Source organism: Capsicum annuum, chromosome 11, assembly GCF_002878395.1.
Source record: "Capsicum annuum cultivar UCD-10X-F1 chromosome 11, UCD10Xv1.1, whole genome shotgun sequence".
Taxonomy (NCBI): Eukaryota; Viridiplantae; Streptophyta; class Magnoliopsida; order Solanales; family Solanaceae; genus Capsicum; species Capsicum annuum.
The window spans coordinates 232,336,438-232,351,071 of NC_061121.1; the positions used below are offsets into that span (position 1 = coordinate 232,336,438).

At 35.1% G+C, this 14,634-nt stretch overlaps 2 protein-coding genes across 30 annotated transcripts; one reads left to right on the forward strand and one right to left on the reverse strand.

Moving 5' to 3' along the window:
- Nucleotides 1-3,880: 3,880 nt before the first annotated feature.
- LOC107847122 (WAT1-related protein At1g09380-like) lies at nt 3,881-5,449 on the forward strand. Its single transcript, XM_016691359.2, has one exon. It carries the CDS (start codon nt 3,915-3,917, stop codon nt 4,977-4,979), a length of 1,065 nt encoding a protein of 354 aa, XP_016546845.2. The 5' UTR covers nt 3,881-3,914; the 3' UTR covers nt 4,980-5,449.
- A 218-nt stretch (nt 5,450-5,667) lies between these two features.
- On the reverse strand, nt 5,668-11,745 carry LOC107847708 (ran-binding protein 6). 29 transcript variants are annotated; one of them, XR_007047561.1, is made up of 11 exons: nt 10,957-11,744; nt 10,240-10,327; nt 9,318-10,041; nt 9,063-9,167; nt 8,720-8,785; nt 8,468-8,575; nt 8,323-8,397; nt 8,122-8,216; nt 6,433-6,544; nt 6,087-6,163; nt 5,668-5,923 (listed from the first exon to the last, which is right to left on the reverse strand). XR_007047561.1 is itself a non-coding variant. In XM_047399919.1 (6 exons), the coding sequence occupies exons 3-6, from the start codon at nt 8,777-8,779 to the stop codon at nt 8,124-8,126; spliced, it is 336 nt and encodes a 111-aa protein (XP_047255875.1). In that variant the 5' UTR covers nt 8,780-8,785; nt 9,063-10,327; nt 10,957-11,744; the 3' UTR covers nt 8,121-8,123. The 29 variants fall into 29 exon arrangements, 1 of the variants encoding a protein (XP_047255875.1); XR_007047549.1 differs by having other exon boundaries at nt 6,087-6,189; XR_007047552.1 differs by having other exon boundaries at nt 9,318-10,327; nt 10,957-11,745.
- Between the last annotated feature and the right edge of the window lie 2,889 nt (nt 11,746-14,634).

The window sequence follows — 14,634 nt, forward strand, 5'->3', positions numbered from 1 at the left end:
TTCTTCTTTTTTTTTTTTTTTTTTTTTTTTTTCAAATTTTATAGTAGAAAAGTACAAGATCTTTACAAAAAAAAGTTACTTAGTCAATATGAGTAATGGTCAAGAATGGTTGATCTATATTTTAATAATACTCCTTTCATTTTAATTTATGTGTCTTAGTTAATACTTAGTTAATATTTTAATTCTACATTTCTAAGCGAATTCGACTGGAAAGTGGTTATTACGGGAATTCGTCAATTTGGTTTCTGTTTGTTTTTATATGTAATCTTTTTTTTTTTTTTTTTTATCAACTTAGGAAAATGTAATATTAACGTTGGATTTTACTGTATTGAATGACGTGTATACATTTATTGGATCCTAATTTATGAATAAATCCGATTCTAAAGGATGCTATGTTGAAGTCGATCTCTTGATTGGAAACAAGATAAACAGAAACACTTTCCAGAATCTATAATTTTTTGATGATATAAAGGTTACAAAACAGAACTCCCTTCTCAACTGGGGAAATAACTATTGAGAGTTTTTCGATTCTAACACGCTCTAAAGATTTAATTTATAGAAAAAAAAAACTGAAAAAATGATTGCTACTTTTTTTAAGCTGTTTTCTTTTGGAGAGAATTAATTATTTAGTGTATGATAGTTTTGTTTACTTGGAAAAAAATATAGATGTGTAACACATGAATAAGACAATTAACCCGTCAATGAGATGGATCAACCTAACTGTTAGGGGTAGTTTGGTTTGAAAACAAGTTATACCGAGATTAGTTATATTGGGATAAGTTGTGATGAGATAAGTTATATCGGGATTATTTTTTATTAAGTGTTTGGTTTGTTGTATTCAAAGTAATATGCATGGTATAATTTCTAGGAATAAATTGATTGATTGCCAAAATACCCTCCATCTTATTTAACTTTATATATATATATATATATTTCTTTTTAAGTTTTAAATATTCATTCTTAATTTTTTTTTTATATTTTAAAAAAATTAAAATATATAAATAAACATAATTTATATATTTTACAACCATTTTGAACAGTAAACTGTTCAAAATTTATTTATTTATGAATATATTATACGTTAATTAAACATAATTTATGTGTGTGTGAGAATATATTACGTTATTTATTATGTTATATTTAATTAAATTATATATAATTAAACATAATTAACATAATTTAACATAATATATTATAATTAAATATATTAACATAATATATATATAATTAAACATAATTAACGTATATATATTTATAATATTATACGTTATATATTATGTAATTACATTATATATTACGTAATATATTATATTCATAATTAATGAATATATTATACGTTAATTAAACATAATTTATTACTTATGAATATATATATATATGTATGTATGTATATATTACAACCAAACGTATAATTTGCCATAATTTCATCCATGATATTCTTTATTAGCAGAGGTATAATAAGATCATTTGATGCTCTATTGTTTTCCAGAAGAGAACAAAATAGTGGTAAAATGGGATGTGGAAGAAATCAACATTACTGGTGAAATGGGTTGTGGAATATTAAAGTCTTGTGGAAGAAAACAAGTTTAAGGTCTTGTAGAAAAAGCTTCTGTTTTTTTCTCGACAAATTCTATCATTTATTCTCTGAGTGGCTCTCAGGTGTTGCTCTACCTCTTAAGAAAATAGGCGTCACCTTAGGTCCCAAATTTGAAGGGCCTCATTTTTTAGTAAATAAATATTATTTATAGAATAAATAATTTTTTATATAAAAAAAAAAAATTATCAAAAGAAGTTCATATATCTAAAGTGCTATGTCTCAACAAAGATTAATTGCATTGATTATATTATTACTTAAAACTTATATAATTTTGAAAATAACAACAACAAACCCAGTGTATTCCCATAGCATGGGGTCTGGGGAGGGTAAGATATACGCAGTCCATACCGCTACCTCCGAAGAAGTGGAGAGGTTGTTTCCGATAGACCCTCGGCTCAAGATATAGGATAATAAATAAGGGGATGGATGACATAATCGAAATAAAGAATAGGAAATAATAGAATAAAATCACAGAAATATGAAATACGAAAAATAAGAGCAACACGGAATAAGAAAAATAGGAACTAAGTAATAGAAAATAGGACACCCACCTATTAGTGACATACACTCACATACCAAAGACATCTATGTACACTGTCCTATGATTACTAAATCCGGCTACACAAGAACTCTCCTAACTGCTAACTACAACCCACACACTAACACTATCCTTCTACCTTAATCCTTGACCTCCACGCTTTCCTATCTAGGGTCATGTCCTCAGTAAGCTGAAGCTACTTCATGTCATGTCTAATCACCTCCCTTCAGTATTTCTTCCGCCTACCTCTTCTCCTCCTGAAGCCATCCAACACTAGCCTCTCACACCTCCAAACCGGGGCATCTGCGTCCCTCCTCATCACATGTCCAAACAATCTCAGTCTTTCTTCCCGCATCTTGTCCTCCACCGAAGCCACTCCCACTTTATCCCGGATAATCTCATTCCTAACTTTGTCCCCTTTAGTAAGTTCACACATCCAACGCAACATTCTTATTTCCGCCACCTTCAATTTTTGAATGTGGACGTGCTTAACTGGCCAACACTCTGCTTCATACAACATGGCCGGACGAACTGCCACTCTATCGAATTTGCCTTTAAGCTTAAGGGGCACCTTCTTATCGCACAACACTCCAGAGGTGAGCCTCCACTTCATCCAACCTGCTCCAATACGGTTAGAAACATCCTCATCAATCTCACCATCCCCTTGGATCATAGACCCAAGGTACTTAAAACTATCCCTCTTACACACGTCCTGGGAGTTCAACCTCACCACCACTTCGTCCTCCTGCCTCGAGTCACTAAACTTGCATTCTAAATACTCCGTCTTGGATCTACTCAACCTAAAGTCCTTAGACTCAAGGGTTTGCCTCCAAACCTCCAATTTGTCATTCATCCCCCCTCCCCCCCCAAATCAATCAACACTACATCATTCGCAAATAAGATACACCAAGGCACCTCGCCTTGGATACTCGCATCAACACGTCCATCACCAACGCAAAAAGGAACAGACTAAGAGTCGATCTCTGATGCAACCCCGTCTCGATCGAAAAATGCTCTAAGTCTCCTCCTGCCGTCCTCACTCTGGTCTTCCCTCCATCATACATGTCCTCAAAATTTTAAGGCCTCTGTTTGATTTTCGCTTTAGGCCACGAATATGCTTGAGCCGCCCCTGGCGGCTCTCCGTTTGTTACACAATATTCATTATGTAACATTCGACACTAAATCTACACCTCTTCAACTATTAGTTCTAGAAATATCAAGTAAAATGAACATGCATGCAAAATTGGAAGGAATAATTAACTATCCAATTATTAATTAGATAGTCATGCCACAAACAAATAATATAAAATTTGATGCTCCGTTTGTCAATCAGTCAAGCACAATGTATCATTCAAAGAAGCACAATCTGAGTCTATTTGAGTATTTGTTGTGGAATAGAAATCTAGACTCTAGTCCATGTCCACGTAGAAATTTGTATTTTTTTCTCTAAACATGAAAAAAATATCCCAAGTTATGGAAAAACTACCAAACAATTATGTATACCCTTGGTTATCAAAGATATTTATCATATTTATGTCAGATATATTTCTTTAAAGTGGTCATGATAACTACACTCATAGGTAATTTAAAAAGGGATTAACCAACTAGTTAATCCTGTCTTCTTTTCTTATTGTTTCCTTTATTATTTGTACTTCTTTACACTCAAAAGAATCTATTTAAATCCCTCTCCCATAGCATTTATTTAACTCAACACACTCAAATCTCCTTCAACGAGCCCCTTTCTTACCTTAAACAAACAAACAAAAAAATATATAGATAATGGCTACATCTTCATGTCTACCTACATTTTTGATGATAGGCATCCAACTTGGATATGCAGGTATGAACCTTCTGTCCAAAGCAGCAATGAACAATGGTATGAGCCCTTATGTTCATGTGGCGTACCGACAAACAACTGCTGCACTTGTTATGTGTCCAATTGCTTATCTCACAGAAAGAAAAACAAGACCAAACATGACACTGGCAATACTTTTTAAGATTTTCCTATGTTCTATCCTTGGGGGATCAATAAACCAAATCACCTATGTAGTAGGCCTAAAACATTGTAACACCACTGTGGCCTCAGCGTTAACAAATTTAACTCCTGCCTTCACTTTTATTCTTGCTGTCCTCACTCGACATGAAATAGTGAGCTTTAGGAGGAGGGCTGGAATTGCAAAAATACTCGGTACTTTACTGAGCATCGGAGGTGCAATGATGTTATCAGTTTACCATGGTCCGATAGTGCCCATTGGCCAACCAAAGATTCACTGGACATTTCTAGAGGACATTACAGCCAACAAAAGCAGTACAGGCCAACATAATTACTTGGGTCCTCTGCTTGTCGTGACCAGTGCTCTATCCTGGTCTATCTGGTCAATAGTCCAAACAAAAGTAAACCTTGAGTATGCAGCCACATATTCAAGCACAGCCTTGATGTGCTTGATGTCCAGCTGCATATGCTTGGTAATTGGCTTTATCATTGACCACGATAAGTCTGACTGGTCATTGACAAGCAGCGGCATTAGAGCTATCTCCTCAGTTTATTCAGGCGTTTTCTGCTCAGCCCTATCATATTTCGTGATGAGCTGGTGCATCGAGAGGAAGGGTGCATTTTTTGTGTCCATCTTCAATCCCTTACCAATCATCATTGTTGCCATATGCAGTTGGCTCCTACTTGGAGAAAAGATATTCACAGGAACAGTCGTAGGATCAAGCCTAATTATTTTGGGACTGTTTACAGTGTTATGGGGTAATTGGTTCGAGTCCAAGCAAGAAAAGGTATGGCCAGGGGAACATTTGGAGTCTAGGAAAGAAGATTTGACAAAGGCGTCACCAGTTTAGATTCTGTCTACAACTGTACTTCAGCATTACGCATGAGCTAGTATTCATGGTTGTGCAGTGTCCGCCAGTTAATTCATCAATATCATCGTACAAACTATATATTCTACGGATGATGTTTACCTGCTCTATTTCTGTTTTATATATTCAATCGTTACGAATTGAAGGATAAGTGAAATCCTAGTGAGGATTTGAAAAGGTGATATGCCTGTTTGTATTCTATGAATGTAATATTTGTACTCTTGTATCACCACACTACAAAAAATGGATCAAATTGTGGGGTTAATTTTACAGTTATTACGAAGGTATTCAAAACCCTCGGAATACGAGCCGTCACAAACAATTTGCGGCGGGTTTTTTCCAACCCCATAATTAATTTGCAGCGGTTACGACCCCCTTAATTAATTTGCGGCGGTTATTGACCCCCGTTATTCTAAATTTAATTTTTTCATAATTAACTTTTATTTAAAACTTGCGGGGGTTAAAACCTCCGCAGTTTTTTTTTTTTTAAATTAGTAGGGCTCATCAATTTTTAATAATTAATTATAGATTCTAATTTTAGCTCAAATTTAATTGTTCCTTTAGACATAACCTACAATCCGATATTTGTTCAATTCATATATCATTAATACAACAGAGTAATTAAACATTGTAATTGACAAGCATATAAAAAATAAATTGAACATTAAACTTCAAAATTAAATTTTCAACATTAACATCTTCAAAATCCAAATTTTCATCATTAACTAGTATCTTCAAACTACAAAGTCAAATTTAAACACAAAACCTTTAATATTCTAAGATTTACTCCAACCACACAATTACATCATCATAATTGAATATCCAAGACAAATGCAACGAAATCGAGGAATGTCATTAGGATCATTATCATCACGTGATATCCTTACATTCATGGGCAAAATGAATCCACTAGCCGCATCACTTGGCTACATAAAAATGCAAAGTATAAGAATCAATCGATAAACTTTTAGTCCTTATTATAAAATATTTATTGTGCTACATATTGTGTTTGCATATTATGTTATTGTTTCATGTGAGAAGAAGATATGCTTACAGCCAAAAGCGTATTACAATAACTATATGACCTACCAATCATGACAGAAGTTCCTTGATTCTCAAAATGCAACGCCGATTCTCGACACTTTTCAGGAAGTTCAGCTCCAGATCTAACATTTATGATTTTGTAACTAAGCTATTCACAAAAGGAATGTAAAGTCTTAATACATTTTTTACTTTCCGAGTCTGAAGCTAAATCCCTTTAATGGGGAACCTTTTACGCACCAATCATTTCACCAAGTGTGTCATTGGCCCGTGAAATTGGAGTGTGTAAAAGGTTAAGCAAATTTTGTAACGCAACGAAATTGAAAAATTTATAGGGGAGTATAGCTGACAGCTAAAGAATTTATAAACACTTCTAGATAGGTATTAAACTTACTCCAATTAGTTTATCCAAAACAAAACTCAATTCAATGGCTCCAATCCATTCACTTGACCCGATAAATGAAGGATCTTTGTCACCAATCTCTACAAGTGCCTGTTGTATTTCCCTGAAAGAATGCGCAATTCACTTTTAGCACAATAAAATTTTACTTAAGATGTTGGATCTTAATTTGTGACCATAATTCACTGAAGATATTGGATTTTCATTTATGAATACATAAGCACATTTTGCACCATGATTGCTATAAATTAGCTGGTGCTTTCAGTAGAAAATTGGAACTCAATGAGCTCTATTTGTTTTCATAGAGAAGTAGCCACTATGTCTTTGCTAAGTTGTGAAGGTGGACCTGTCTGTGCTTAATATGTAATCTCTCCTTTTCATTATGGGCCCATTTCAGAGTTGGAGTTGGAGTTGAAATTGGAGTGAGTATTGTGTTTGGCTATGAATATAAATTGGAGTTGTTTTTGAAATTTCGTGAGAAATAGGAGTGAAAAAGTGACTTATTTTCACTTTTCCAAAAATAATTTTCACTAAAATGAAATAATTCTTATGGCCAAACACTACTATTTCTACTAGAGTGAAATAATTTTCCAGATAAAAGAAAGAAAAATTCTCATGGCCAAACACCTATGTCTTTCTGTTTTTCTTAAACACTGTGCTTAGTCAAACGCCTTCATATATTGGGATAGATGGGAGTATTAAATATAAAAAGTGCAATTCTTTTTAAATAGACTAAACAAGGAAGAAAAGACACATAAATTAAAAGAGAGGAAGTGCTATTTATGAAGATAGAAATGGGTGTGACTTTGTGGGAGCAGCGATGCTATCTGCAAGATAAGTCACATTGTACTCGCTTGTACAGTGAAAACGAGCTATTCCTAGTATATGGATTTCTTTGAAGCTCCTCCTTTTACTTTCTCTTTGAATCATCCCGTTGTTTATACAGTGTTTAAATTACAAGTTTCATCAAACCAATGATGTTTGATTTCTGTGCTCTAAATAAGCTATCCATTTTGAGTTTAACATCTATATCTAGCCATTTCTTATTCTAGAAAGAGAAATGTAAGCCAATGGAAAAAACACTGAGCAAGCCAAGAATCACATGCATTTATAATTAGTACTGACTTAGAGCATCAAACAAAATATGGTCAGTCAAACCAATTACACCTAACAAGAAAGGTACTTTAATCACCGTAGCTAAAGGAATTACACGATATAGAAGAAAACACATAAATTCATCATCAATATAGACAATTTGCTCATGCAATTCCTTCAGAGAGCGTCTAGTTTCCACTCTAACTGGCGAATATGTCCACAGTAACAACTATCATACTGCAAATTCACAGGGCCAATCAGCCTAAGCATTCATAATCTAAGTTGGATAAATACAAAATACCCAGACACTTCAAACAACAACAACAACAAACCCAGTATATTCCCACAAAGTGGGGCAATTACCCAGACACTTGGCCAGTTGAAATAGAAATACTCCCTTTTACACGGTCATAAAGATCCTCTGCGGATTAAAGTTTTTAGTGACACAACTAAGAATCTTAAGTATATTTAACCCTTGTATGAGAGAATATTCTATAATAATTGGAAACAAAGAGCTAAGGGATCACAAAAAATTAATTGCTTGCATTGCTAATATGGATAAGAAATTTCAATCCTTTTCCAACTAACCTTTAGCAACTTTCACATTTTATTATCCAGTTAACATGTAGGCCCAGGTAGATATTGAAATCTGCCCCTAAGCATTTACATAGTCTACCCCATGCCTGTGACAGAATTAGTGATGTGCTAAATGGATAATGTGTAAATAAGCCAATAAACCATAAAGAGAAGAAAACAAAGTTGCAAAAAATTGAGAGTGTATCAACATACTTGTAACAAAAGGCACCTCATTGGATCTTCTTCCTCCATATGAGTTTCTTGCAGCGAAACGAGTGCGGCAGCGACCTAAAATTATGAAGTATTTCAATGCATGCAGTCCTCTTAAAGGAGATGGAAGAATAGAAATTGTATTCACCTTTGCAACAAGATCAACGATTGCTAGATTTCCAACCTCTATTGTAATCATGGTAATGCGTTCCCAAGTATTTGGCATGGAGCGTTTGACTTGTATCACTAGTAGCAGCTACCAAGATAACTTTCAGGTGAGGCATTACAGAATCATATATGTATGCAGCGCCCTCCTACAGTGTCCCAAGCAAATGAAGTTTAGAACACGAGATTTAAACAATAACAAAAAGCTCTTTTTGAACCCCGAAAAGCAAACTACCTGTGATTGAATAGCTAAAGAGCCTAAAGTTTCCAGAGCTGCTTCGTTCATCATTGTCATTCCACTCTGGAATATGAAGCAAGTTACTTGTTAAAAATAAAAAATAACAGATAATAATAGAATCAAAAGTACAACAGAATAATACGATAATCGAGGTACAAGAAATCACCAGATAGTAACAGAAATAGAATGATAAGAAACTAAAAGGGAAATACTACGACTACTATATGAACGGGCAGCAAGACAATGCACTTATACCTACTATGCTTCTAAATGTGACAAGATATTACTCTTATACAAGTGAACGAATGAATATGTTTTAGATTGGTAAAGGTTGCATTACCTGTAGAAACACGACTAGTTTACTCACTATATTGTGCAGGTAAGGTTTCAAAATATCTGCACTTCAATTGTGGCTGAACACCAGTATCGTTAAAGTTGCACGTGCCTATTCAAACAAGAAAGATTAGTAGGCAACGACATGTACTTGCCACGCTATATAACTGTTCAACTAGAGAACAAAGAGTCAATACATCGGTCATATGTCATTAACAAGATGCTATAACATTGAAACATCAACATCACATCAAGAATTTACCTGCAACCTGGGATTATCAAAATCATCCAATATTGTTATCAAATCTGGAAGAACCAGCTAATGATATGGTTCTTGAAACTGCGGGCTTATATGTATTGATAGCTGACCAACTGCATGAATCACTACCCATCGCACACGAGGGTGATTATCAAAGATTAGTTTCACTATAGTCTCTACAAGGTGCTTCATATCCTTTGAGCATATTACTATCACCTTTGAACAACCCTCCGATATAACCCCAATCGCAGTAACAACAGAATAATGAATTTGCCAATCTTCATGATCCAAAAAGTTGAAAATCGTCGAAGGCAAATTAGGCACAATTACACTTCCCCCTAATACAATTGCTAACCTACCCAAACTCTCCTTACCATAACTACACATACTCAACTCCCCTTCATTTCCATCATCGTTAATCGCGTCTCCCCAACAAGGGTCATCTCCAATATGCACCAACATATCAATCAACACAAGAAGCAACTTAGTAACTTCTTTGTTCAGAACCATCTGCATCATCTCACATCCACTCTCTCTATCTTCAGCAACAGTAACCACAAACTCAATAACAAGTTTCCTTAACTTTTAGCCTAACCTCAAATCACAACACCAATTTCAACACTAAAATACTTGGCCTTTATACCAGCTAAAACAATCAAATCCTTAAGAAGACTACAAACAAGCTCCTCTTCATCAATTGCCACGAACAAAGGAATCATCAAATTCCCTAAAAACATATGAAACTTTGAAGTTCATCTTTTATGCCATACTCCATTTTCATTGAAGTTCTGACAATCTATCATAAATAAGACTTTGAAATTACTAGTAAATTAGCATTGAAAATTAAAATGCAAGTGTCCGAATATCTCATCGACAAAACCACACACAAAAATAAAAAATTGAGGTTAAAGAGAGAAGCATTTACCTGGCCGGAGTAGCAATGACCGACCATAGACACCAGAGTAGCAATGGCCGACGGAGAGTAGCAATAGCCAACAGAGAGTATCCGGAGTCTATAGGTTTAGGGAAAAATGAGAGAGAGATGGGTCGTCATTTGGGGGTAATTAAAAAAAAAGGGGGAAATGTTTTTTTTTATATAAAAAGGAAACAACACTTTAGCTCTCTTTTTTTGATGGATAGCGGGGGTTAAAATCCCCACAAATTTATAAATATTAGCGACAAAGTTTTAATCCCCTCATTTTATATAATTTTATGGGAGTTAAAATAACTTTTTAACCCCCGCAAATAAACCCCCGTAGTTAGACCCATTTTTTGTAGTGCCATATACTGGGATAGTTGTATCACCGTTGTCTACTAATTTCATCCTATCACGGTACTATCACGTTTAGCATTCGTATTTACTTCAAAACAACCAACGACAATAAATCAAGAATAAACAATATTCATTTTTATCAATTGCTACCATCCAACCCCACATTTCTTTTTAAACTAAATTTTCACAATTCGCAATCACCATTTCAACAATCCCCAACCATAACCAATCCATAATCAAGGAAATCAAATGCCAAATCAAAACAGCAACAATTCACATCATCACGAATCAACCAACACACAATATTGAAATCAATGCATCAAATATCATCAACAATGAAATAAAAAGTAGTAAAGAGTAGAATTGGACCTCAATTTGATGCTTTTTTAAATTCAGTGTTACTCGGATAAAGAGAGTCTGCTCCCAGAAACCTCAAGTTGAACCTCAATCGAACAAACTCGTCCAACTCAAAACTAAGATCACAAAACAGAGAAACCTGGACCAGATTTGGATGAACCCGCCCAACCTCGAACTTAAAATCGTGAGAAATAAGAGAAATCCAGCTCGATTCCAACGGGTTTGGATGGAATCGAAAGCAGTTCGAGGCTTGTTTGACTGTTTTGTGTCACCGTAACTCCAGTAAACTTAGGCGATGACCGATTTGACAAAGAAATACCAGTGGTGACGTATTTTGATAGGTTTTGAACGGATTTGTGATGGCTTAGATCTATTTTCGGTGAATCTATCGTTGGAACAGGAACCAAACTACGAAACTTGTGTTCCCTCAGCTCCGTGTTACCCTTCTCTCTCTCGATCTCAACTCTCTTTTCTCGATCTTCCTATTTCGTCCCAAATTTTCATTATCTCATTTCTCTCTCACGCCATTTTTTCCACTGATCTACTCTCCCTATCTTCCTCATCTCACTGTGTACGTGTGCTTATGACGAAGAGAGAGGAAAAATAGAGTCTCTATTTTCCTGGTGTGTGATTTTTTATGTGTAAAATTGTATGTTAATGGTGGTTTCTTGTGCGTGAATTGCGAAAAGAAGAAAAGAAGAGAGCTCAAAATGGCGTCTCTCTGAAGATGATGATAATCTTTTTTTATCCTCCCTTCCTCGTCTCACTGTGTAGGCTGGTGTATTGTCTATGCTAGTGGGACCCGTGTGTGAAAATTGAAAAATGGAGTATATGGTAGTCAATTCCTTGTGGGCCCCTCTTTTTTGATTGTATATGTAATTTGCTATGGACAAAGAAGGAAAAAAACATGAGAGGGAAATGGGTGGGTAGTGAGGTGTCCGCTTTTAATTGGAGAGGTTGTTAGGATAAGATTAAAATAAGTTAAAATTTGTTAAGGGTTATTATTTTTTGTTATTTTATGGAGGGATAATTACATGGTTGAGGGTCCACGATAGGATAAGGTAAAAATGAGTAAAAGTGATATCAGAGAAGGACAAAATTAGGTGTCTACATCATGCCCCCTTTGAATGTAAACACGAAGTGTTTTCAGACAATGAAATAAACAACGAGACAAAATTTTGTCCTGACCATTATTCAAAGAAACAGAAGGGAAAAAAGCAATCGAGTCTTGACTTAGGACATCCTACCTACCCAAGTTGTGAGGGAATCAAGTCACGGGTATTTCAAAGGATTTGAAAGAGAAGGACAATGCCGAGTTGGAGAGTCGAGTGAGGTTCCATCGAGGTTCTTATCCGCGGATCTGTCATTACATCAAAATGAAAATTATAAGTTAAAACATAAATGAAATTACAAAATCCTATCTATGCAACTTTCCTTGACTCTTGACTTGAGTTTCATCACCCTATTCTTCAGGCGGGCTCCTGACTTGCAATTTTTTCAATTTGTTGACTTTCAATTTCTTCGCGTTGTTGCTTGAATTTCAACTTCTTTACCTTATTGCTTGACTTTCATGCATTCGCCATGTTCTTTAGGCGGACTCCTGACAAATGAAAACTGACAAGGAAGTGTGTCTCCCAACAAATGTCACTTGAATTATGCAAGGAAATGCGTCTCCTTACAAATGCTTGAATTACCCAAACAAGAAAGTGCATCTCCCTACAAATGTTGCTTGAATTTTCCACACAAGTAAGTGTATCTCCTTACAAATTCCGCTTGAATTATCAAACAAGAAAGTGTGTCTCCGTACCAATGTTGCTTGAATTACCTAAACAAGGAAGTGCGTCTCCTTATGATACCACTTGAATTACCAAATAAGGAAGTGCATCTCTTTAACAATGTTGCTTGAATTACCCAGATAAAAAAGTGCATCTCCTTACAAATGTTGCTTGAATTACCAAACAAGGAAGTGTGTCTACTCATAAATGCCGCTTGAATTACCAAAACAAAGAAGTGCATCTCCTTACCAATGCCGCTTGAGTTACCTAAACAAGGAAGTGCGTCTCCTTATGATACCGCTTGAATTACCAAACAAGGAAGTGCATCTCCTTAACAATGCCATTTGAATTACCAAAACAAGAAAGTGTGTCTCCTAACAAATGTCTCTTGAATTACCCAAATAAAGAAATGTGTCTCCTTACCAATGCCTCTTGAATAAAACAAACAAGGAAGTGTGTCTCCTCATAAATGTCGCTTGAATTATACAAACAAGGAAGTGTGTTTCCTCACCAATGTTGTTTGAATTACCCAAAAAAGAAAGTGCGTCTCCTCACAAATATCACTTGAGTTGCCAAAATAAGGAAGTGACAAATGCTACTTGAATTGCACAAATAGAAAATTGCGTCTCCTTACAAATGTCACTTAAATTACCTAAACAAGAAAGTACATCTCCTTACAAATGTCACTTGAATTACCAAAATAAGGAAGTTCATCTCCTTACAAATATTGCTTGAATTGTTCAAACAAGGAAGTGTGTCCCCTTACAAATGTTGCTTGAATTGCCCAAACAAGGAAGTGCGTCTCCTTACAAATGTTGCTTGAATTAACTAAACAAGGAAGTGTGTTTCCTTATAAATGTTGCTTGAATTACCCAAACAAGGAAACGTGTCTCCTTACACATGCCGCTTGAATTAACCAAACAAGGAAGTGCATCTCCTTACAAATGTTTCATGAATTAACCAAACAAGAAAGTGTGTCTCCTTACAAATGTTTTCTTGAATTTTTCAGGGAAATGCTTCTCCTTACAAATATCACTTAAATTATCCATACAAGGAAATGCGTCTCCTTATAAATGTCACCTGTGCAGGAACATTGCCTCTTGCATTTGTAGAAATAAGAAATTACGGCCTTTAATGTTTAGGCTCTGAAATCCTTGATCCGAATGCAACATGTGTTCCTGTTTCATACAAAGAAAACTTGTGAGTTTTAAAATATGGTGGTTGGTTTGTAGCTTTAGCTTTCACGGCAATCGCTCTTGCCCCGATCACATTTAACCTTGCCTCCAACCATTAGCATATGCCATTGACTTGCTGTATCATTGACCCAAACTCAAATTATTAAGAGTGACTCTGAAACAAACACAGTATCTCTGCTTTGCCATGCTTCTCAGATAAACCCTTTGAACCTTGGTATTTTCATGAGTTCCCTAACTTGTCTGTTGATAAAGTTTTTGTATTTCTTATTTCGGCTCACAACCATGTCTCTTTCACATGTTGACCTTTTGTATTACTTTGCGCAATTGAAGAAGCTGGTAGCCAATTTTAAAATTTTTTCTCACTTGTTTTGACGTGGACTTGACTCAAAGACAAGAGAAAAAATGACAATGATTTTATTTGGACAACTGACTAAAGAAAATAAAATAAAGAGAAGAAAGAAAGACAATGAATGTCCCCATTTATTACAAAGAAATAAAAAATTCATCTAAAAATGACATTCAACTCTAATGAATATGTCATGCATTTTGGATTAAGCTGCTTGATCTTTTCGTCCTAACTTTCTACCAATTGTCGTTGAGTTAATGGCCTTGAGACTGAGTTGCTTCCTTAGGTCAATTGCATTTAAGACCTCATTCGGCTAGTGGCGCCTTGAAGGGTTTTCGCCAACAAGCCTTTCATTCTCTTTCTCTCAACTCCA

Coding starts and splice junctions, on each gene's coding strand:
- LOC107847708 (XM_047399919.1), bottom strand. CDS start 8,779: ATGACAATGATGAACGAAGCAGCTCTGGAAACTTTAGGCTCTTTAGCT. Junction 8,576..8,719: donor CTTTAGCTATTCAATCACAG/GTAGTTTGCTTT, acceptor TTATCTTGGTAG/CTGCTACTAGTGATACAAGT. Junction 8,217..8,322: donor TGAGGTGCCTTTTGTTACAA/GTATGTTGATAC, acceptor ATTCTGTCACAG/GCATGGGGTAGACTATGTAA.
- LOC107847122 (XM_016691359.2), top strand. CDS start 3,915: ATGGCTACATCTTCATGTCTACCTACATTTTTGATGATAGGCATCCAA.